At 35.4% G+C, this 24,102-nt stretch overlaps 1 protein-coding gene across 1 annotated transcript in view; it reads right to left on the bottom strand.

The window, feature by feature from the left end:
- LRP1B (LDL receptor related protein 1B) overlaps positions 1-24,102 on the bottom strand; it is a 722,645-nt gene that overhangs the window by 72,702 nt on the left and 625,841 nt on the right. Inside the window, exons 61-67 of the mRNA XM_054070318.1 lie at positions 20,251-20,439; positions 19,326-19,474; positions 16,377-16,470; positions 13,345-13,461; positions 13,052-13,171; positions 10,095-10,214; positions 3,833-3,949 (exon numbers count right to left, since the gene is read on the bottom strand). Of these exons, the coding sequence (XP_053926293.1) occupies positions 3,833-3,949; positions 10,095-10,214; positions 13,052-13,171; positions 13,345-13,461; positions 16,377-16,470; positions 19,326-19,474; positions 20,251-20,439 (906 nt within the window). The remainder of the gene's footprint in view (positions 1-3,832; positions 3,950-10,094; positions 10,215-13,051; positions 13,172-13,344; positions 13,462-16,376; positions 16,471-19,325; positions 19,475-20,250; positions 20,440-24,102) is intronic.

Below are 24,102 nucleotides of genomic sequence, written 5' to 3'. Positions count from 1 at the left end.
TGTGAATAAACAGCACTCATGTTTCTGTATTGATTTGCAAAATATAAGCAAATACATTTTCTATACTGGTAATGCATTATTTATAAACAGAGATGTGATTCTAGAAAAATATACACAATGAGCTAACTTCTCAATTCTGTTCGCAGGAATATTGCTTCTGCTGCTGGAATACATCTCTGTGGTTTACATACTAACATAGAAGAGTACTTTCCCATCAGTGCTCAGGCTCTTAGCGAAAGCAGTAAGTATTAATAGACTTCCATATCACTAATGAAGCAGTGTCTTCAGCTTCTGCTTTACAAAGACACTGAAACTCCTTCTCAAGAAAAGCATTTTTGAATTATTAGAAAGAACGTTATATGAAACAAAGGGCATAAAATGATCTACTTGTTTTACATATTAAAGTCTGAAAATAATCTGTAGACATTTGTCATCAACTTAAGTGGGAGCAAGAAAAGGACCTCATAAGAAATTATTTCATACTTGAGGTTCAATTTTGCATTTCATAGGCAAAGATATTGCACTAAGTAATGAATTGAAATTATTTTTGAGGAGACTGATGTACTGATACAGAAGTCTTTGTTAATCTACACTGGTAGTTGTAAATAAAAGAAATCTTTGGTAGACATCATTTGATCATACTAAAGTGGCATACTTGCCTTTGGCTAGCACTGACACCTAGCTGCTTCTACAAAACTGATGGTGGCCATTGGCTGACTTGCAGCAAGCCTTAAGCGTTGTAAAGAACATGAATCTACAGCACTGTTCACTCAAAATTTACTCAAAATGGCATTACGAGACATTCCAGCTTACTTTCTCTCCTTATGCTTCTTTGAAACATTTTCACTTAAACATTAAATAAATGCTAGTTCTTATTGCATTTGTGACACAAACTTATCCCAGGACAATATGAACTAATTTGTTCTCTTTACAACTTCTAGGAACAACAAAAGAGCATTGAGAAGACTCTTTAGCAGCAGTAATATTTCTACACTGATTGAATGTCTTTCTACAGCATTATTAGGTTTATTTTGCAGGGCACTATATTTTCTTAAATTAAATTCATTAAAACACTATTGGTGTCTTCTTTTGAGTAGGAATAAGACAGTCATTACTGAGGAATTGTCCATTTTGAAATTCCATGAAGAAGAGAGTACTCTTTTTACCTTAATTTGCTTTTAAAAAATCCAAATAAACTCTAAAAGCAAATTCCCTTTCCAAAATGATACTACATTCTTAAGAAGAGTTAAAAATGCATTCTACTACACTTAGCACTAACTCAGTATGGACCTATAACCTTCCTAAAACCTCTTCCTTATATGGGAGGGTCAAAACTTCCTCAGCTTTAATGTTCTAAAAATGTCTTGCAAATTTGTACATATTCAATGGAAGACTGAGCTGCCATTTCATGATACTTATGGAAAACTTATTATAAGTTTCCATCAGTACTGCTCTCTCCCATGTAAACCCTGTTTCCCATGTGTCCTTGCCTAGGTTTCCATCAACATGACTGTTTCACCTCTTCTATGAGCTGCTCTTATCCCACCGTTTCTGATATAAAGTCATGGGAGAGGGTATAATTTCATCCAATAACTTTCCGGCATTATTGTTTTTTTTAAGTAGCACAACAGATTCACATTCAGCTATTTAAATGTTATACAGGAAGTTCAAGAAAGTAAAGAAATAAGCTAAGAAAGATGTTTCCCTCTACAGATTATACGACAAACATAGTTAAAGGCCAAGAGGCTAAAAGGCAAACACACTTAAAGAACAAAGTCATAAAAGGTACAACTATTTGCATTACGCCAGTAATATTTTTTCACACCCATATGTGATATTTTTTAACACGCACACAGTTTCACTCCCGATAACTTCACCAGGATGCTGTGCATGCACGAGAAGAAACTACATAGACAAATGTAAATACTTGAGCTGAATTCCTATAATTCAACAAATTCACTCTGCATTCTTGAGAAACAACTCATTTTCTGGTGTAGTTGCCTGCCAAGCCCTTTGTATATTCACGTATGCTATGAACAACTTATCATAATGTGAAATATAATATATTTTGTCAAACACTTTTGAAGTTCTAATTTCACATATATTTGTTTCATTACACTTTATTCTACAAGTGGCTTGACAGTCTCTAAAGAATTTTATACATCTCTTTCAAACAACCGAACAACATTATGCATTTTCCAAATGCTTCCAAGACTTTGAATTTTACAGCTGTGTCAGCCTACTGCATTTAATTTAAAGAGCAGAATATGGGATTTAACAGTTAGAAGTGAGATATTCATTTGATAAGCAAAAGAAGGTATTAAAAAAAAAAACTAACACAAACTACAATTCAACCTCTCCAGCCTTTAGTTTGACGAACTGGCTGTGTCTGTGATAAATAAATCCCACTTCAGACATGGACAAATTCAAATCAGGTGCTTGACACTTATTCGGCAAACAGCAATTATGTTTTGTGGCAGTTACTATTATTTTTTTTTTTAAATTTTCAAATGTTCAAAAGTTTATCTGGTCACGTAGACTATACACCACCATAGCAAAATCATATCTCCTTCTGTGATTTATACATGAAGATAAAAGAACATAAAATAATTTCTTGCTATTTATAGTATAAATGTAAATGGAAAAATCCCACTGGCACTAATAATCATTTCCTAAGTAAAATCTCCCACAAAGCTAAGAAAGCTTTTGTGTGAGCTCTCCACTGCCCAAGGTACAGCAATGATGGGCTCTGAGTGATTACTGAGCCACATGATATTTTCCCTCTTAGATGAAACACTTACATATGAAAACTACGGCACTGTTAATTGCAGTAACTCAATATTTTCAAATGCAGATAGTAAGTAAAAGGTAGACAAAGCCACTTCAATCTTTCATGCAGAATGAGGTAGCCTTCAGATATCCTCTACCTGTGGACTCCGTGTACGAATTGGAGGAAGAGGCAGACAGCACTTACTCAGCACGATAATGACTGATTTATTAAGATTTCTAGGTTTTTACCTTGAAGATTCTAAATATACGTTCATGACATACAAGCAGGAATTTGCACTCAAGATTACCTACACAAAAAGATATTAATTTCTTGGATTTCTAAGTAAAAAAGAAAAGAAAAAAGAACAGAAATAACTGCAGAGAAGGTGCTTCAGAATTATTGGTGGAACTCAGCTCTTGAAATATTTTACAAAGACAACGATTATTAGATAAAACCATTAAGCATTTGCCATTTCTTCCCAAGAACTACATCTGAATTAACTCAGTGAAAGTTAACTCGGAAGGTATTATAGAGATTTATTATGCATTCAGGTTCCTCCTAGGTAGGAAAGAATTAGGCTGATGGAGCTATTTAGAATAAAAACATCTACTTCTTAATGTGATTAAGTATTATAGAAATGGACTTCTCATGAAATAAAAGAAGTCAAAATAGCTCAGGAATATAGCAAGTGTAATAGGTAGGTAGTGTTTGATTAAACTTTATTGTTAACATGTGTTTATCACTGTCACACAGTAGTATGATTCCTATCGAGAGTTAAGAAATGCAATGTGTAACTTATTGACAAAGTTAACTTGATTGTAAAATTTATTTTGACCTCATCAGTTTATTGAGAAGTGCATTTTTGCATAGGTGATATGGAACTACAGATTTTTATAAGAATGAATAAAATTTGAGATTTTCAGGGAGGGCCATGTTCAATTCTGGATCAGATGGCATTTTATAAAATACACGTCCAGCTTATCAGAATTAAAACGCTTCCTTTTACATCTTGTTAAACTGAACCCACTCCTTACAATGTGTACTTAGGTAAAAGTCACTTACTGCAGTTTTCTTCATCAGAATTATCACCACAGTCATTCTGGCTGTCACATCTCCAATGATCTGGAATACAGTTGTTGTTTTTGCACTGGAATTCATGAGGCCCACAAGTTTTTTTATCTGTAATTAAGATGAATATCACTTACATCATTGCAGACAGACTGTAAACAGGAAAAGAGTGTTACTCAACAGTGACATGACAATATTGCTAGGAACATTTAAGAAGGAGCAACCATAATACTCGAAACGTTACTTTCAGAAATAACTAATTTCTCATATCCCATTCTTTAAGATTCTATTTATCCATTCACATCAAAAGATATATGCTTATAAATTTGATAAAATTAAAATACGGACTGCATACACAGTCAGTTAAAGTAAAAATACGAAATTCAGAAGTGATGAAAACTTAGTTTGAAGAGAGGGTATTATTGCATTGAATCTCAAAAATCACATTGACCTTTACTAGAATTTAACTGTAAAATTGTTTTACAAAAGATCAGATCAGACTAAACAACATTTTTAATAAAAAAATACATAAAATCTATTTCTCAAAAGTTATGTTTGTATATAATAAGTTAAGACTAATCACACCTGAGAGAAAACTTTGCATTTTGACTTACATATTCGCTTTCTGATGTATTGGATTAGGAGTCTACTTTTACAAAGTGAAATATTATAAAGCATATAAAGCTAAACTGAGATTAAGTTTCTTCACGCAGCATATTTTTAATGAGCTTTCCTGTTTACAGAGTAGCATTACAGGCAAAGCCTCTTGGAGATGCATGAATATCCTGAACTACTCCATCACGAAGGAGCTGCTTCTGAGTTTTATTTATACTTTTTATTTCCTCAGTAATTATTTCAGGTTCTAAGGTCTGAGATGAAATGAAGTAAATTAAAAAGGTATCAGTGACATTTTCTTTGGGGAAGAAAAAAGTTTGCTGCGTAAAAGCCTCAATGACATATTTAAAATTACATGCCACTGTGATAATATTTCAATAGAATCTTTTAAATTTTCCATTAGGCTATTTCATAGCATGTCAGTTCAGACTTCATGTTGCTATCACAACAACTCACCGAGTTCTAATAACTGACGGAATGAAGTAGAACTGAAACAATAGCTTAAATCAACCTACTTTCTCTGCCTGTGAAATGGAAAGGATGACAAAGTAGAGGTATTAGATTTGATGCCGTGGCCCTAACTACTGCTTTTTGTGGTTTGTTTTAGGCACGCTTCTGGAACTAGAGTGATAAGCCAAAACTACCCTTGAATATAAAGAAGGTGGAGGTAAATGGTGTTGGAATTCAGCTGTGTACACTCAAAAATTTGGTCATTACACTACTGCCTTTTTCCATTTATTTGCACTTAGTCTCAGCCACTATCGTGATTGTAAGCTGTTATCTCCCCAAATACCTTTTTTAGCATGTTTCCCAAGATGACAGTCAATGACACTTCATTCATGGCATTTCAAATACTTACATATACTGGCATCTACTTACTTGCATATAGTGGCAAGCACTTTAAAACCTTTAAACATTACGTCACATAAAAATATCCCCCCTCCCTCCAAAAAGAAGACACTCCTGTATTTATCTTCTGTAGCTTTGCAAAAGATAAAGTTTCAAACCAACAATACATCCTATGTTTATCAGAGTATTTCTAGTAAAGTTTACAATCTCCCATTAACACATCTGCCCACAAAATGAGTCCTAAGGACTAATGACAGATTATATTCTATTTATCCTCCACATTCAATAGAAATACCAAGATTGAATCAGTAATACACAGAAAGCAGAGATGACATCCCCTCATTTCAGCCACCTGCTAAGATGAAGAGAACACGCAATATATCTTTTCTTATTCTTGATAAAGAATTATCTAGTTCTCAAGGATGCTAAATCCATTTTCTAGCATTGTTCTCTTTATGCTTGTAAAGAAAAGCTGGATTTTTTTTTTTACTTTATCTATGCACAGTCTAAAGTTATGATTACCACTTGAATGTTAATTATTCTCTTCTTACTCTACTTTTAGCAAACACGAAGAAATATTTAATTATTTCTTTATACAAAATATTTTAAAGTTTGCAAGGCTCTGTCTTCTTCACCACCGTGAAAGCTTTACGCTTCCTTTAAGTTGACTGATCTCTCACAGCAGCTTACATTTTGCAACGTCTTAGAAGCCAGACTTGTTTGTCTCGTATTTCCTTCTCCATGTTAGTAAGAGCTGGCAAAGACCCTAAGCTACTGCAACTAAGATATAACAAAGAGATAGATTTGGGAAAGCTGTGTAACAAATACCTGATTTTTCAGAAAGACTGATTTACTCAACTCAAAGGAGGAAGCGCAAACCCTTATTTTTTTACTAGTGAAACCCTGAAAAGTTCACACATTTTATCATTGCTGTATTCAACACCAAATTGCTTTCCATTTTTTCTAAAATAAGGCCACATTAACACGTGGAAGTTCAGACAGGCGTGGTACAAAGATGTATATCATGATAACTCAATTTTCATATTTCTCTCTTCAAATAATTATTGAGATTCATTGATGTACTGCAACAGGGCATGGCCTCTTCTCAGGTATTTGTATGACTGCCTGAGGTAGCTGCTGGTTGGTTTGGGTTCCTCGTTTGTCCATACTTAACTGGGACTTCATTTTGGAAATCATTCTAAATGGATATGAAAAAATAGGAAGAAGGCTTAAAAAGAAAACAAGCCAAACCCCAAAATATTACATATGTACCCTAAAAGAGTTTTGATTCAAATGTCAATCCTTATGAATTAAAACGCTAATTGCACTGTATTGCTGTTTGGGGATTTTAATTCCATATACGAGTGTGTTGGAGCATTTGCGTGCAAGTGTGTGTGTCTGAGAGTGATAAAATCCCAGATGAGGAGAAACTTGCTTTTCATGAAGTATTAGCTAGGCGTTTTAGAGCTTGGCAGGCTGTCACCGATGCTGGAAATTATCAGCCTGTTGAAGGAAGTTTAAGTTTATATAATGGATCCTTCAAATGTCTCAAAGAACTTATTCTTCATCACCAGAAAAAAAACAACTTTGACTCTTTAGGCTAAAAATAAAATTAATATTAAAAAAGTGAGGAAGCAGAAAGCAGTCACGCTAATATTGACACATTATGTTAATAAAGACCTGAAAGATATATAACCTTTAAAGCAGATTATAATCACTTTCTAAGATTGCACACAGCTTTCTGCAGATTCTAGCTCAAACAAGGCCTTTCAAGAAGGGCCTTTCAAGACCTTCACGTTGTGAGCAAGGATTACCATAATGTACTGGCTTCTTTTAATTGCCTGGACAAAAAGCATGAATTAACTCTCCTTACTGTTCTTTAAAACACAACAGACGTGCCTTAATAAGCATGTGTTTCCTTACTCTACTTCAGTTGTCTAGGTCAGAAAGTAACCACAGAAGACTAAATGCATTCAGGCTGAACAATTTACTCGATATAACATGTCCTGTAACACACAGTAGCAAATGTAGACTAAGTAAAATATATATGACTATGGAGCACTTAAGCAAAAAAGAGATTATCCTTTATACAAGTTTTGCATTGTAAGCACTTAAAAAAATGAACTATAAATGATAACATGTTATTAATAGCACTAACATATGTATATCTTTAATATACTCAGCTTGCAACCATATAACTGAATTATATCAAACTTTGTTCATAAAAATAATCATCTTTAAATTAAAACCAAACAAACCAACCAACCAAAAATCCCCAAACCAAACACCAACACAGAAGACCAAGCCATATCAAAACTGCTACTATTGTAAGGTAAAATTAACATATTTCAAATGCTAAACTGGAAAACTTTAAAATGAGATTGAATCCATCCTGCTCTTGTCAGGGCTCAGCTGTTCTACGTGCATGTAACTGCGTGTGGCATAGATTGTGAATATGAAGAAATTATTCTGTCTCCTCCAACACTCAAAATAAGAGGATTATTGCAGGTAGCAGATTGAAAATAAAAATGTAGGTGTTTTTGCAAGGAGGTCTGTGAGCTGTGGAAGTCCTTGTTGCACCATGTTGTGCAGACTTTACAAAGGTTAAAGGAGACTGAAATCCATCAAGGGCTATTGTGATGAGGCATAGTTGACTCACAATATCTCTGATTTTCAAAATGTTAGAGGATGTAAGAAGTTTGATTACAAGCCTGCTTTGCTCACATGTTCTTCCCTATAGAGCTTTCAGTCACTACCACAGACAGAATACAAGGCAAGATGAGTCTTAGGTATGAACCAGCATAACCAGTTGTACATATTGTGACTGAAAAAAACTACTTCATTTGGGATTGCAAGCACTGAACCTCTACAGTATTTAATTCTTTGAGCAATTTAGACATTATTCTTCCTATTGCCTAAAATTACAAATCAAAGTGAAGTACATAAATACATTTTTTTCCTGTTTGGTGTTAGTGTGTTTAGTCATTTGTTTTCCTCTTTGCTTTCAATCTTTGTGTATCGAGGATATTATAAGATGGATAATTAAGACTCTCTGTGCCATATCAGTTGGGCTTGCATGGGTTACTCAAAATAAGAATCCACAGTTTGGAAGCCTGGAATGCTGTCCAAATTGGAAAGAAACAGCATGTTGGACATCAGGGTGAAGAAGGACAGTGCAGGAGAAAGTACCCGTGAAGTGGATCAGAAGGTGAGGAGTGTGCGGGTTGTTCTGTAGTAGCCCAGAAGAGGATATAAAGTCTTTATGACAAAGGTTCATCTCCTTTGCATTTAATGTTTCTTCAAGCCAAATTATTTCTTTGACTGCAACCTCTCCAATTAGTATGATTAATTATTGTCCCTTTCTTGGCAATTCAAACCATAGTCTTGGATTTTCAGTGTTAATGAAGAATTCAGTTTCCCAGGCATATTTACCAGCTCCAGCATTTTCACATATTTGCCTGTGTCAATTGCTTCAAATATATCCATGGAAATTTAGTTGTCTCAGTGCTTTGTTCTTGATTACAGCCTGTAATTTTGTTACTCTGTTTTCCCAGTGGTAACATAAACTTGTCCAGACTCATGTGTTTCATAGAACATTTATTGATGTGTGGACAAATAATGGCCAGCTTTGAATACTTTGTACAACTTTTTTTTCCTGTTCTCTTTCATCTCAGAAGATTCTTCCATCTTTTCCTTTAAAGACTTGTCTTCAAATTTCAGCAAGTTTTTCCGCACTTGCTGAGTGCAGTTCTTGAATTGACATCCACGTTGAATGATTTTTCGATAATACTGATCCACTCATTCTGACTTTGATTATTTGTAATCCATTTCCCAGGTGGAATACTGTATTTACTGTTTTCTTTCAATTACAATAAAGGAGAGACTTGGTATTTTCCAACAATGTAAACAATGACAGAGAACGGCTACTACTACTACACAGTGTGAACTGTTTTTCCATATGACGTAATGATGAACAGCAGGTATACAAACCAATATCATACACAGATCAATGTAAGAACAGCTTATATATTTTCAACTTTCTATGAATATTGCTTATAAAATAGTTTTAACTGTTTCTGCAGAAAAATAATCAATTCATCCTTTCTGTCAATGACAAACACGCTATAACCTGTAGAGTTATAGTTGTGATCCAACAATAAATCTTCAAAAAAAATGAGGATAGAATTTCTTGGATTCAAAGCTAGTACTTACATTCTAAAAAAAACCCTGCCGAATCAAACTATCACGTGTAAGTACAAAAATTTCATAAGCATCAGGGTTCTTGGAGAAGTTCTATGGGGATGCAGTTTGTGAAGTGGTGTGTTAGGGCACATAACTCCTTGGAGCTCATACAGAGAAGCAAAAGTTTGTCATGTCAAGTTGGAATCTGCTTTGGACCCTCCTGCACAGCCAATCTTAACTAATACAAATTGCAAATTATTCTATTTTTCACTATTTATTAACTCCAACAGCAGCAAAGTACAGAGAGAATTGACAAAAACTGGATAACACTATGAGAAAATTCAAGAATGTCCCTATATTTCAAGTGAGATACTCATTTACAGCTCCTGCTAATAAAGATATATGCAGTATATGAAGTCTATAGACTACTCATATGAAGATTACCATTCAGCAAGAACTGTACGAGCCACATACAGCTATCGTATCAGATATTGAAAGAGGACATATTAAGTGAGATGAATATTCCCTTTTGCTACTTTTTTTTAATTATTTTTTTTTTAAAACAAAGGTCTAGCTACAGTAATATATTCAAAACTATTGGCATACTCACCACAGTTAGCTTCATCTGATCCATCAGCACAATCTGGGTCTTCATCACAAACCCACAGTTTAGAAATACAGTGTTTTGTTGTTTTACACTGGAAATGGTCTGGGGAACAACTGTTTTCAGCTTTAAATAAAAGAATTTAAAATTAAATCTAGAAATTTCAAATATTCAGAATATTTGTTTTAAAGAAATGAATATTAAGTACTTAAAAGTCAGAAATTTTGTGTCTAGCATGACCTATGTAGCATCTGCAAGAAAAGAGTATTCAGGTTTATATTGTTTGTTATCTAATCCTCATTTATATATTATTTTATACAAAACTGTAAGGTCAAACAAATCTGACAAACAAAATAATATTTATTGTGATGTTCTTCTAACAACAAGTAGACTTGACACTGATACAATCAAACCACTTCAGTAAAGCCATTCAGCTTTTTCCTTGCTTCCTAGGCCATCAGTTGTCAGTTCTGATGGCCAATTAGTTTGAAGCTCTACGGCATCTCCCAATGCTTTAATTGAAAAGGTAATCAAAATTACGTAGAATTCTAGTAAATTCTGTGCTTGTTGTTGAAATAGACCATGGGTTAATAGTGAGAAAAGTTTGAGAATTATTTTACTTATCAGTTTAGCAGAACAAGTTTTTTAATTAATCGTACAGCAAGATAAAGAGGCAAAGATGCAGATAGTCTTCACCTTATTCTTTCAGGATGCTTCAAGTTAAAACTTAACTGCTTTAACTTTAGAATAGCCACGTGAAAACAAAAAAAGAGCCTCAGTGCACTCGTGTGAGTCTATCCACACAAGTATGTATGCCACACCTTACTGTTTCCTAAACTAAGAAGCAAGAAGTGTAATGTGTGTGTGTATATATATATATGTATGAACTGGACTGTGAGCTATCTATTTATGATCAGACACATAATTATTTATTCAGGGATATGCATATGTACAAGAACTCCAAATTATTCTAAACCCAATTGAACATAGGTGGAAAACATCATGACCTATTTTTTTTTAATTATGTTTTCCCACATGAATGTTTGTCCCATCTTTACTTAGTGAACTCCATAAGGTTTTTTTAACAAACTTTACTATCCCTGTTAAAAACGATCCTTGATATGATCATTCATGTCTCTTAGGTTTGGCAAGATGAAAATTTAGGTTAGTTAAAAGTTGGTGAATCATTTCTTTCAGGGTCATATTTCCATAAATTTACAGTGCTCAAATCAAAAAGCATTTAGATCTGGCTATCCTGCTAACTATACTTATAAGAAATACTACTGATCCTCAGCTAGGACACCGCATCATGAGATTTCAAAGTGCTGTACAAGGAAATTCAGGGTAATTATCTCCATTTTACATATGGAAAGCTTTAAGTACAAAGAGTGACTTTTCCAAGGTCATTTGATATCTACCTCAAATAGCGGTAGAGCTGAAGAAAAGCTCTATATCTTATGAATCCTAGTCCAGTGAACATAGAACGCAATAGATAATCTCACCTGTTACCCATCTTATGACCAGAGCCCAAGTCAATATGGATTTTTTTGGCAGACCTACTTAAAACCTCCCCTTTTCATAATGTTCCCAAAGGAAACTGAAGAGTTCTCAGAAACCACGAGTGAGGGCTTATTAAAATATAAACTAGCATAGTTAATTTTCTGAAGAGGGCAGCTAATAAAGGCTCGGTAAGGCAGAACAGAAATAAAACCTGTATATAATTAACCTCCCCAACTGCCCACTGTGTCTTTGCAGGTGAGTTGATATGGCAGAGCTTCAGACAATTCAAAAGCTTGCTTTATGTCACAGTAGACTGTCCTATCCACACTAAGACCTAAGAATTTTTCATCTCCATCACGACTGATCCTGAGCCTCTCTTTCCCACAGTCCCTGAGCAGCAGTACTGTGCCGCAGACTCCGCTGCTCTGATTTCATCTGTGTCAGCTATACCTCAAGCTTTTGGAAACTTTTCATATACCACGTGCAGTTCTTTATAATGAAAAAAGCAATCTCTTCCACAGGAGTTTACCTGACCCCACTTAATCGGTTTCTAAAGAAACGGAACATGCAAAACAACATATAACACCATCTGTCAGAGGCTACAGCTCTGCTGAGCTGTTTGAAAGACGGTCATTAAACACGATGATCAACAAAGTCTTTGTATCCTTAGCAACCCTTCCCTTGGAGAAGGCCACGTTCTTTGCAGAAATGCAGCATATGCAAATCTTGAGAAAGATAACTCAGAAAACAGGAATAAGCACCTTAGATCAGCAGTAGACCTGAATAATGAATCGAGTGAAGGACAGAGATGTATTTCAAGACAGCATCATAATTTTAATTACAAAATGATCAAAGACACAAACTGTTCTACACATTTCCATTCTAAATCTGAAAATATTTTCTCTCCTTATACCTAACAAATACAAAGTGAAAATGAATTTATGAAAAGTAAGATATATTAAAAGTTGAGTAATTGGAAATCTTCAATTAATGAAGAATTCGCCAGAGGAAAGGGAGTAGAAAAGGTAAACACCATCAAAGAAAAAGAATGCAGAAGGAGCTATGGATCTACACTCTTTTCAATAGAAAACAGAAAACCATCTTTTTGCCTTGAAATGCATTGCTGCAAGGCATGGCAAGCCTCAAGATGAAAGCCTCAAGAAGACAAATCACTTGTGAGGTGGCTAAGAGTAAAGTGGGTGTTTCACCCTAAGTCAGCAACCCAATTAAATGCTTGAGATTGTCTTCTTTGAAATGACTTAAAAAAATGAAGTCAAGAAATGGCATTTTAGTTTTTTCTCTTGTATATGAAGCATCAAACCATCCCATGAATTAATTGCTTTGCATGTTTCTCAAATTGTTTTACATAAAGAACATTTACAGTATTTGACTTCATAATTTACTTCAGTTGCCTGTTTAAAACCAGATAAGGTTTGCAGAGCAAGTCTCTAAAGATTACTTACGACAGTCTCTTTCATCTTCTTCATCACCACAATCATCCTGTCCATTGCACCTCAGATTTATTGGAATACACTTCTGATTCTTTGTGCACTTGAACTGACCTGATAGACACACATGTGTGTCTGTAAGTTAAAAGAATAAAAATATCAAGTTAAAAAGATTAAAAGGTAAAGATTAAAAGACTTAAAAATCTAAAGGCAGAAGAATAAACATTAGTTTCTTGACAAAAGTTACAGCAAAACATTTAAATCAGTTTAGCGTGTTTCTGAAGTCTATAATATAAATAATCACCTACCACAATTCAGTTCATCAGAATTGTCCCCACAATCATTCTCTCCATCACAGATAAAGGCTGGAAGAGCACAAAGTCCAGTTCCGCACTGGAAACGTCCTGGCTGACATCTGAATTCAGCTGATTAAAAAGAAAACTGCTTATCAACACTATCACAGGAATGGTTAGAGTATCAATAGTGTTGTTCTTCCACTACGGATTAACCAAAAGAACTTACAAACCATTGCCTTTGCCTATATAGTCTCAATCTGAGTACATGTTGGTATCAATATTATTGCAAAATTAGTTTCAAAGTCTGAGATTTAAAATTTTCATAATTATGGTTCTGCCTTACTAGTGAAACAGAATGCAACCTCTACAGGTTGATGTCTACTATTGGCTCAACAGAGACTTGCAATTTAGGCTATAAACACTTGAGTTCAAGTCTGCATGTAAGAAACTAATCTATCCCAGCCTAATTCCATTTCTCATGAAATGTCTAACGTTTTTGTTCTTACAGCCACTGCCATTTGAGTGAATGAACGATTATGCATCTCTATAGTAATATTTCATATAAACATAGTGAAGCTTAAAATGCGATCTTATGCAGAATGGTTACATACGTTATAGCCTTATAGCTTCAAAGGCTTCTGCAGCAGAAGACAACTAATTATAAAATGGTAACAGTATGGGTTAACACAAAAAAAAATGAAACGAACTGTTACTTGACTGGAAGATTGTAAAACACAAAGTAGAGCATTTTGTGTGTAGGAGCTTGAGAAAAGAAGGCAACAATGTTTTGATTTATGTGGATTTAAATATAGCATTAAGGTAGTCAGTGACTAGGACTGAAACATATAATCAACTGATATTATTGTTTACAAATCCAGTACACTAGAGAGGTACTTTGTTAACAAGTAAGTAAACTTGCAGTCAGCTCTCACAGCAACCATCCTCTGTGACGCTCAAAACATCATTATAATTGACTTCCAGCTGGCTACGATTCAAAAGAGAAATACTGCAGTAACCTACTACTCAGATTATGGGAGGTTATCAAGAAATACACTGTATATCTGCTCTACCTTCAGGTTAGTCAACATATTCATCAATAACCTGGATGAGGGGACTGTGTACACTCAGCAAATTTGTTGATGACACAAAACTGGGAGGAGAGGCTGATACACCAGAAGGGTGTGCTGCCATTCAGCAAGACCTGGACAGGCTGGAAAGTTGAGTGGAGAGGAACCCAATGACGTTCAACAAAGGCAAATGTAGAGTCCTGCACCTAGGGAGGAACAATCCCATGCACCAGTACAGGTTAGGTGTTGACTGGCTGGAAAACAGCTCTGCAGAGAAGGACCTCGGAGTCCTGGTGGACAAGTTTACAATGAGCCAGCACTGTGCTCTCATGGCCAAGAAGGTGAATGGTATACCGGGGTGTATTAAGAAGAGTGCGGCCACCAGGTCAAGGGAGGTTATCTTCCTCCTCCTCTACTCTGCCCTTCCGAGGCCCCATCTGGACTCTTGTGTCCAGTTCTGGCTCTCCAGCTCAAGACAAGGAACACTAGAGTGAGTCCAGCAGAGGGCCACAAAGATGATCAGGGGACTGAAACATCTCTCTTATGAGAAGAGGCTGAGTGAGCTCAGTCTCTTTAGCCCCGAGAAGAAAAGACTGAGAGGGGATGTCATCAATGCTTATGAATATTCAAAGCGTGGGGGTCAAGAGGGTGGGGCCAGACTCTTCTCAGTGGTGCCCAGTGACAGGACACTGGGCAACAGGCAAGAACTGGAGCACAAGAAGTTCTACCTGAACATGAGTTCTTAACTTTGAACGTGATAGAGTACTGGAACAGGCTTCCCAGAAAGGTTGTGGAGTCTCCTTCTCGAGAGATATCCAAGACCCACCTGGATGCATTCCTGTGCAACTTGCTGTCGGTGACCCTGCTCTAGCAGGGTGGGTTGCAACTGGGTGATCTCCAGAGGTTCTTTCCACCCCCTACCATCCTGTGAACCTGTGATACTGTGACAGTGTGTCGAAATTACACAGGATGCATGGAAAAGTTCATTGCATAAAATTGTTCATAGTGGAGTGGTGAGATTTAGCTATCCAAACATTCTTCTGAGAGAAGAGAGAATGCTTCAGAGAAACCTTATATCAGCCCTCTAGTGCTTGAAGAGGGCCTACAGGAAAGCTGGGGAGGCGCTTTTTACCAGGGATTGTAGCAATAAGATGAGGGGGAATGGTTTTAAGCTGAAAGAGGCGAGATTTAGATTAGATATTACTAAGAATGTTTTCCTCGTGAGGGTGGTGAGGCACCGGCACAGGCTGTTCAGAGAAGCTGCGGGATGCCCCATCCCTGGAGGTGTTCCAGCTAGGTTGGATGAGGCTTTGAGCAACCTGATCCAGTGGAAGGTGTCCCTGCCCATGGCCAGGGGTTGGAAACATATGATCTTTAAGTTCCTTCCAACCCAAACTATTCTATGATTCTATATTTATAAAAAAAATAAAATGAAATTATTTATATAAACACATCGTGAAAAATACACAAAACCTTAGTAGGAATAATGTGGAGAATGTTTTTGTTCAGGAAATTGCACTGAATAACAATATGCAGTTAAACTTGCATAATTGCAATGAAATATAAGCAAATGAGATTAGAATTCTATATTTCTACTATAGACAAAAGTAAACTAAATAATCTGGCAGAATTTTCTATTTATAAATAAAAATCAGCAACCTCAGAAATTAGGTCTGAATTACTAGCAAAAGAAATAACTGCGATCAAAGTTTAAAACATGAAAAACACGTCCTTATGATTTTCCAAAGACCTTCAATCTCCTTAGTAGACACAAGTTAATGGAAATCCTTTACAGGCTGACAACCAAGAGCCTGAGCCCTTTGTAAATCTGATAGAGACCAAGGAAAAGAAAACAATTCTGCAAACAAAAGCTTTAACACCACCACTCCACCCCACCCCTTCCTAACATTTATAAAGCATTGTATTTGATTTGGACTCTACTGAGACAAAAGAGCTCCAAATTCAGCATGCACTTACGACATTCCTCAGGCTCATCAGAGCCATCTCCACAGTCATCGACAGTGTCACATTTCCACCAAAATGGAATACATTTGTCAGTTTTGCAACGGAACTGTAAAAGGAAAGGAAGAAGGAAGAGAAACTATGATATGAATATTTATTTACCAGTTTTTAAACAGAAATAGTACAGGTCAAGAAAGATTATATTCACTGCTTAACTCACGCGTTTCATTAACCAACTCTGGCTGTTAATTTCACAAAACTTATTTTTTAAATATTCTTTTTTTTTTCGGAGGTGTTTTGCTCTGAGACTTCCACTGATAAGAATCAATGTAGTTCTGAACAACTTTTTCTGCACTGACTTACAGTGTCCCTGATATGAACCATTCGTTGCATTTTGTTGCATTCTATGATTCAGTCTTTTAAGATCCTGTTCAAAATAGCCATTTCACTTCTTAAATGGTCTTTGTAGGCTGTTAAATTAGACTTAATATAATTTTTCTGTGTAAACCAAAACACAGAGTTACAGCAAAGGGCCTTAACATGCAGCGCTGTACTTGCATACAGTATTGCTTGTATCGTTTGAATTAAATGAGAAAACCAGAAGCTAGGCCTTCCAACTTTCTAAAGGATAAAATATTTGTACAAAAAAGAAAAATCCATTCTAAGACCTTCGAGTGCCTCTACTGTGAGCTCTGGCAACACTGTACCTTTGTTCTGAATAGAAGAGGAATACAAAGAAAACAAAGAGTAGGATTACTTGATGCAATCTTCTATGGCCAAACCTCAAATTAGAGCTCATTAGGTGGCTAACACTAAGGAGAAAATTCTGGATGAATTATCAGTGAGTTTTAGGAAATATTTTTTCTACCCGATATCTGTATGAGCATAGAAAGGAAAGAAAACAGATTTAGAAGTGCAAGACATTTCATTTCTTGCAACTATGCACCATTTTTTATTACTTCACATTTTCATATAATTGATCAGTCAATAAAATTGTATTTAAAGAGTATATTAATTTGGTGCATTAGCTCAGAATTTTCTTTTCTGCCAAGACAATTTAGGGTTTCATGGCTGTTTACATAGTAGGATCTACACCAGTCTTGTACTCCACTGAAGGACATGCTGAGTAACAGATTGGGTTTGAAACGCAGCTATTCTAGATTGTTGAACTGTTCCACAAAGGTATGCATCTCAGATTAGCTCAGCAGAAGGCCTTCAAAATTAGGAGACAAACACTCAGATAATTCTGATTCTTAATATTTTCTATTTGCTGACTTAGTCTTCCAGCTACGTAACTGTTTTAAAGTGTTTAGATGCTGTTACGCTCTGCGTGAAAACGCTCACATTCCTTTCTAAACTGACTCCATGCAAAACTGGGTGTCAAAGTCATATGGGTGTGCCTGGAATGTCCCTGAATGACCCGAGTCTGTGTTCTAAGGTCTGATGCGTTTCATTATAAACAATTTCTCAGGTCAGATTAGCCATCAAAAAACAGCTGAAATTTTACAGATGTGCATAATCAGCCACTCTACTACTTTTCTTCAGAAACAATGGATTCTCAAGACCAACAGAGGAACAGTTATAATCTCACAGCATAACACAAAAATCTTAAGTAACAAAGTATATTTTTGCCACTGATGTCTGTGTTTGATGATAACAAACTGACAAATTATCAAACAACAAACAGAATTCAAAATTGGAAGAAAGCAAATAATAAACAATGTCAACCCGTAACTCTCTGTATGAAGCAGCTTCTTCTCTATAACCCTCCTATGCATCCTATGGAATCCAAAACTGGTAAAATATTGCTACCAGAGGATCCAAGATGCGATGCTATCCTTTAATGCACACTACTAATGAACAGTTTAGGAAGGAATAGAGCCATCTGATCAACTGTTAACATATAAGTTCACTGCGGAAAAATCTTCCAGTGCCATTTAACAAAAATTTAAAAAACAGAAGAAAGTTCTGTTTTTTTAAATGAAACAAATTTGGGAAGCTAGATGTGGGAAAAATAATAAGGAATTCCTCATTTTACAAGTGTGTAACACTTCCTTTATGTTCATCCTTAATGGGAAGTAACAAGCAGACAGAAAACAGAAAAGAAATTATGCACAAAGTAAAATCACACCAAACACTATCTTAAGGAAACAGAAGAAGACAGCAGGAAGGTTTCTTAAATAACACTATTACTTAATGAAATTGTATGCCATTTATTAAAATAATCACTGTTCCCCCAAAAAATAAGGATAAAATCCTTTCCCTAATGAGTACAGACAAAATGTGTCATGATGTAGAACCAACTAATTTTCTGCATAGAACAGTACAAAGACTTTCATCAGTGGTTCTTTCACAATTAAGCAGAACAGTCTACTTATTGTACCTCATATTTTAACAAAAAACAATACCACATATTTATTTCAAGTATTAGGGAATCAAACTCCCATAAAAACCTCAATGTTATAACTGATGAAATTGTTAATTAATTGCATATACTGCTATTTCTATTTCAGCTCCTGGGTTGCCTTTACTGTAACCATATCTAGCTAACTGAACTGAGCTCAATTTCGTATATTAATGTAAAGTTTGTTCATGCATGAATACTCCCAAATCATCGTTATAAACACTACCTATATTTATGTTTCACATTTTATATAAATGTTTTTTTCAAAACAATTTTTATGGGTTTAGTTGCCGTATTTGTTCTAGGGGCTGGCAGGAACATCCACATTTGAAAGGGAACAAATTCCGCACTCTCTGGAAAAAAGGCAATTGCAAGTCTATTTTCGTCTAATAACCTTGAAGATGAAACACTTTAAATACACCCATGAGTTACCTTGTCTTCAGCTCCTCTGACTGATGCTTCCAGATTTCACAGGCACCAGCATTTATTATTTAAAACCGGGTGGAAGCACTGTAATAGATAATTCCCAGGAGCTTTCCCCTCCCTACGTATGCACGTACCTGACTGGCAGTACAGTTGGATAAGCACGTCTTGTTATCCGCAGCAAGGTAAAAGTTAGTGGGACAGGCACAAGTAAACATCTTGCCAGGGGCTAGAAGGCATAAATGACTGCAACCACCATTGTTTACAGTACACAGATGTTTAGACACTGTGGACAGAATAGGAGAAGAACATCAGAGCCTATTATTTCAGGGTATCTGCTTTATAGAGGAAGAAAAATGTATTACCCATCCTATTTTTACAATGGAACATTTCAAAACAAAAACCCGTAGGAGGCAACATTCTCTTTTTGCCTTTAAGATATACTTCTTTTTTTTTTTTATTAATTATTGCTATGGATGTAGATTCAACACCAAAAGAATGAGGAAGAAAAAAGAACTATTTTTTTTTTTTTATAATGAGACAAAAAATTCTCTTATCTAGGTCAAGTGCCAAATTGTATTCAGTTACAACTCAAACACAGGGACATCAGGAGATCAGACACAATCGTAACGCCTACATTCTCTGATATTCTCTCAGTCCCACAAGTTTCTAAATAACACAATTCTTCTATATTATTAACTGTTCAAATAATAAGGTTAAATGTTTTCATAACACATTGTTCCTATCTTGAAAATTAGTATCCCAGACTGTAATGCAACTTAACATTCTGCACTTCCAGTCAGGACCTGGGTTAATTTTTAACCATCCAAATTGGTATTATGTCATTGAACAAGATACATAATATTTATTTAATACTAGACATTCTTACAACATTAATCATAAGCTTATGTTTAAAAATGCTAATTTGAAAGCTTCCACAATTTGAAACAAACCAAATAAAAATAAATCACTGGAGACAAACAAGCTTCCATTAACTCAGCAACTGACTACTACTTGAAATGTATCAATGGGCTATACGGAAAGTATAGGCAGAATAATTACCATCAGGTTGCCTGTAAGAATGATACACTTGGATATCTGTTATGGTATGCCACGAGTTAATCAGTGATAGTCTGTCTGATCCAGAAGTTTTGTGGGCACGGCTGAGCGATTTGGTTTTCCCATCTGTCCAGTATATGTAGTCTTCAAACAAGGTTAGTGCAATCACCCCTGGAATATCTTGATTAGGGACTGTAAGAAGAGATGCTGATTAATGTTCACTCTTGGAAGACTGCCAGTTAAAATATTCCATACTGCATAGGTTGACAGATACAACTGCTATATAATGTCTTGAGAATAATTGTCATGACAATACGTCAAGCCTAGAGGGTTCTTTATTACTAGTTATGATAAAGATGGATGGGGTGTGAGCTCTGCTTCCTTAGTATTAGTTGGCCCAATCAGCGTTAAGGAAATGAAAGTGTTTCAGTTAACAAAAATCACCTCCAGATTCTAAACCAATGACATGTCAAGTTTTAAAGCAGAACATAACATAAATACTACTTAACCTATTCTTTACAGAAGGCCAATATTCATTTGCTGTCTGAGGGGAATAAAGGTTATTAGAATACATACAATATGTAAGCTGTACATCTCCAGATGCACTGTCTTTAACACCTTTTAAGGCATTTAATAGTATTTTGTCTTGGCAAAATATACCGACAAAAGAGATTGCTTAAAAATAAACATGGCATTAAGAAGGCTTACTGCTGATTCCTGCCATAACTAACCATACGATGATTAGTCCAATTATTTTGTGCCAGCAAAATAATCTTATTAATTAAAAATGATACTTATTTTGATTTTCAAGACCCTTCTCTTCTTATTTGCATAGTAAAATGCAACATGGGGGCATATTCAACAACTTAGTCAACAATTACGATGGAAAAAAAAAACATGGAATGCAAAATCACCACCCTGAGCAATTTGAGTAAAAACTCAAATTTGCTTTTGTCATTCCTTTTCCTTCCACAGCCTCCTCCTACCAGAGATGCAATTCTTCCTTTTCCAACAGGCCTCCTATGGCCACTTATAGATTTCAACTAGCATTTCCTTTTATACATAAATCATGGATTATCTTACACTGAATGCTAATCCCAAACAGCGCTTGACAACAAAAAAAGATGAGAAATGTGATAAGAAAGAGAAGGGAGAAAAGAAAAGGAAGGCACAGGCTTATCAGAAAGCTGTATAAAATAGGAGGAAGAAATATAGGTGAGTAGTAAAAGGAAAAAAAAATGGGAAACTTGCAACAGATTAGAAGCAGTGAAAAACAAAAAAATATTGTGTACTTGAACACAAATGAAAATTACTATCAATAACATACTAAAGGGAGATAAAGTGCTGCATGAACTTAAGGGAAGAACAGCCACACACAATACCTCCAAAAGGGCATTGTAGAAATATGATAAGCACAATTATGTAGAAATATGATAAGCACACACAGACTTAAAATGTACATCCTTCCATCTCCCGTATTTTGTACTAATTTTGACCTAAAAATAAAAATTTGTATGCTGCAAGTTGTATCTGGTATATAAATGTATACTTCTCTCTTGTGTGAACTCTTCTCCCTTGTATTTTTTCAGTACTTCTACTTAAGTATAAAAGAATGCAAATTTGAATTCAGGAGTGAAAATCATACCACCTAGGATTTCTTAACTACAAAATATGCTTACTGAAGAAGTCATGTAGAAGAAGTGAAGCCCAGTCTCACTCAGCTCTTATTGAAACACAAGTATTCCAAAACTAAAAGCAAATATTTTAACTAAACCGAACAGCAGCAACAACAACTAAAAGGCCTCAGCAGGTAAAATCCATGTGCTAAGAAGAAATGTCCTTAAAAAGGACAAATGCTGACTACTTCTCATCAATAAACATGACAAAAGTATCTGTACCCTATCAAGGTTAGATTTTCTTTGGCTTTCGGCTCCTGTTTCAAGTTGAAGCTCACTGATCACTTCGCTTTGGAGGTAGAAAGAGATCTGCCTGTTCCCTTTCCAAAAAGAAGGGACTGCAGCCTTGCTACGCCCTAGTGCAAAGCCTACAAGAAGAGAAGGAGTGAAATATTCCTGTCATGCAACTCCTGAAAATGCGTTCATCCAGCTAGCGTTCCGATGCTGGCAACTGCTAAAGGTAACTCATTGTTTCTAAGAAGGTGATAAATTACCTTATTCCCCCGTAGTGGTGTTAGAGTAGTTTCTGCTTAAGAATTTTGGCAGTCAGAGGCAGAAAATTTACATTGGTGAAAAAATCTTAAAAGAAAAAAAGGCTTTTAATTTGCTTTCTATTCTCTGAAACTCTTGATATCCTGAACTGCAAAAAAAAGTAAACAGAAAGCCTACTGACATCTTGACCCAAACGGAACCTGTAATGAACTTTAAGAATCCTCCATAGACAAACTGCATCAAGGAAGGACAATGCTTAATAAGAAAACAGCCTACAAAATAAACAAACTTGGAAATTGCCGATCTTCTCTTGTGCTGCAATTACTGGCTGTCCTCCTTTCCATCTGAACTTCCTCGTAACCATTTTTGTCTCATTTCACATTCAACTTGTAATCTCTTCAAGACACAGTCAGTACTTTTTGATCTCTGCATCGTGCTTACTCCTGCTACTTGCTCCTTTTGATAAAGAATCTGAAGTGCTTAGACAATGCAAGGAATAATGAATAATGACAGTAAGATTATTTTTATTAAACCTGTGGAAAAGTGTGTAATTTTGACAGATGTAATTAAATTTAAGCATGTTACATTAAAACGCTAATTTTTTAAAGAAGACACATTTTATAATCACTATTACTTTTATTTAATTGACACTTTGATTTAAAAAAAAAAAAAAAACACCTGCCAAACTTAATGAACAGAAAAGAAATGTTCATATAACACATTTAATAGGAACATGTGCATGCATACGTATTCCTTGCTGCAAATGTAATATATACATCACATATCCATACTGGCCATGCACAGAAGACAAGTCCAACCATTAAGTGGTGGGATATTTTGTCAGTCAAAAATGTTATTGAAATACTGAAAACTGAGAATATTTCAGTATAATAAGCTCACACAAAATTGTTATGCATCCCAGAACTACTTTTATGAAAGGCTCAGGAAATTTAGACTTAAATCTAAACATCTGAAGGCACAAACATATCTGCTATTAAAGCTGACAATTACACATGACTTATAATAATGTTCTGAGAAGAGATGAATAAGCTTTCAGAAATCTGCCTATAAAATCAGCTGATCCTATCTAGGACCAAAATATTTTATTGTCTCACTTTTAAATGTTTTTTGCCTTTTTAATTTTGCTGCCAGCAGTTGTTTATATATCAGTTAAAGTGCAGTCATATGGAGTAGCATATTGTTAAAAGAGTGATTAAGCTATTCTTAAATCCATACAAGTCACTATTTGAGAGGAATATCTCAGTGTGCTAATGAGTTTCAAAGATTCTGTAATTTTCAGATTTAGAGAGACCATTTATGTGCTTACCAGCCTCTACACCTTATACTTCTATCTTGCTGCTGGTTTCCGTATTCATCCCCACTCTGCCCCCCAAGCTATTCCTTCCTTCATATTTGTCTCTATGCTCCTGCCTGGATTATCTCCTGCCATCATCTAACTATGAGTATGTAAAGTGTTAAGCGCTTTTGGTTTCCTCTCATTTATCTTCCACCACAACTCTAAGAGCCGTCCATCACTCTGCAACTTCCTCCATCTAAAACGAGAGGCTCTGTCCTGCCTCCCATTTTTGATCGCTTTCATACGAACACAGGGAGACACAGCGATTTAAGAGAAATTGTAGTTTATCTTCTTTCTTCTGGTTGCTTTCCGACTGGAACAAACGCAAGG

Source organism: Cuculus canorus, chromosome 6 (genome assembly GCF_017976375.1).
Source record: "Cuculus canorus isolate bCucCan1 chromosome 6, bCucCan1.pri, whole genome shotgun sequence".
NCBI lineage: Eukaryota > Metazoa > Chordata > Aves > Cuculiformes > Cuculidae > Cuculus > Cuculus canorus.
The sequence above is the reverse complement of the archived record's forward strand: the minus strand, read 5'-3'. Positions and strand labels throughout refer to the sequence as shown.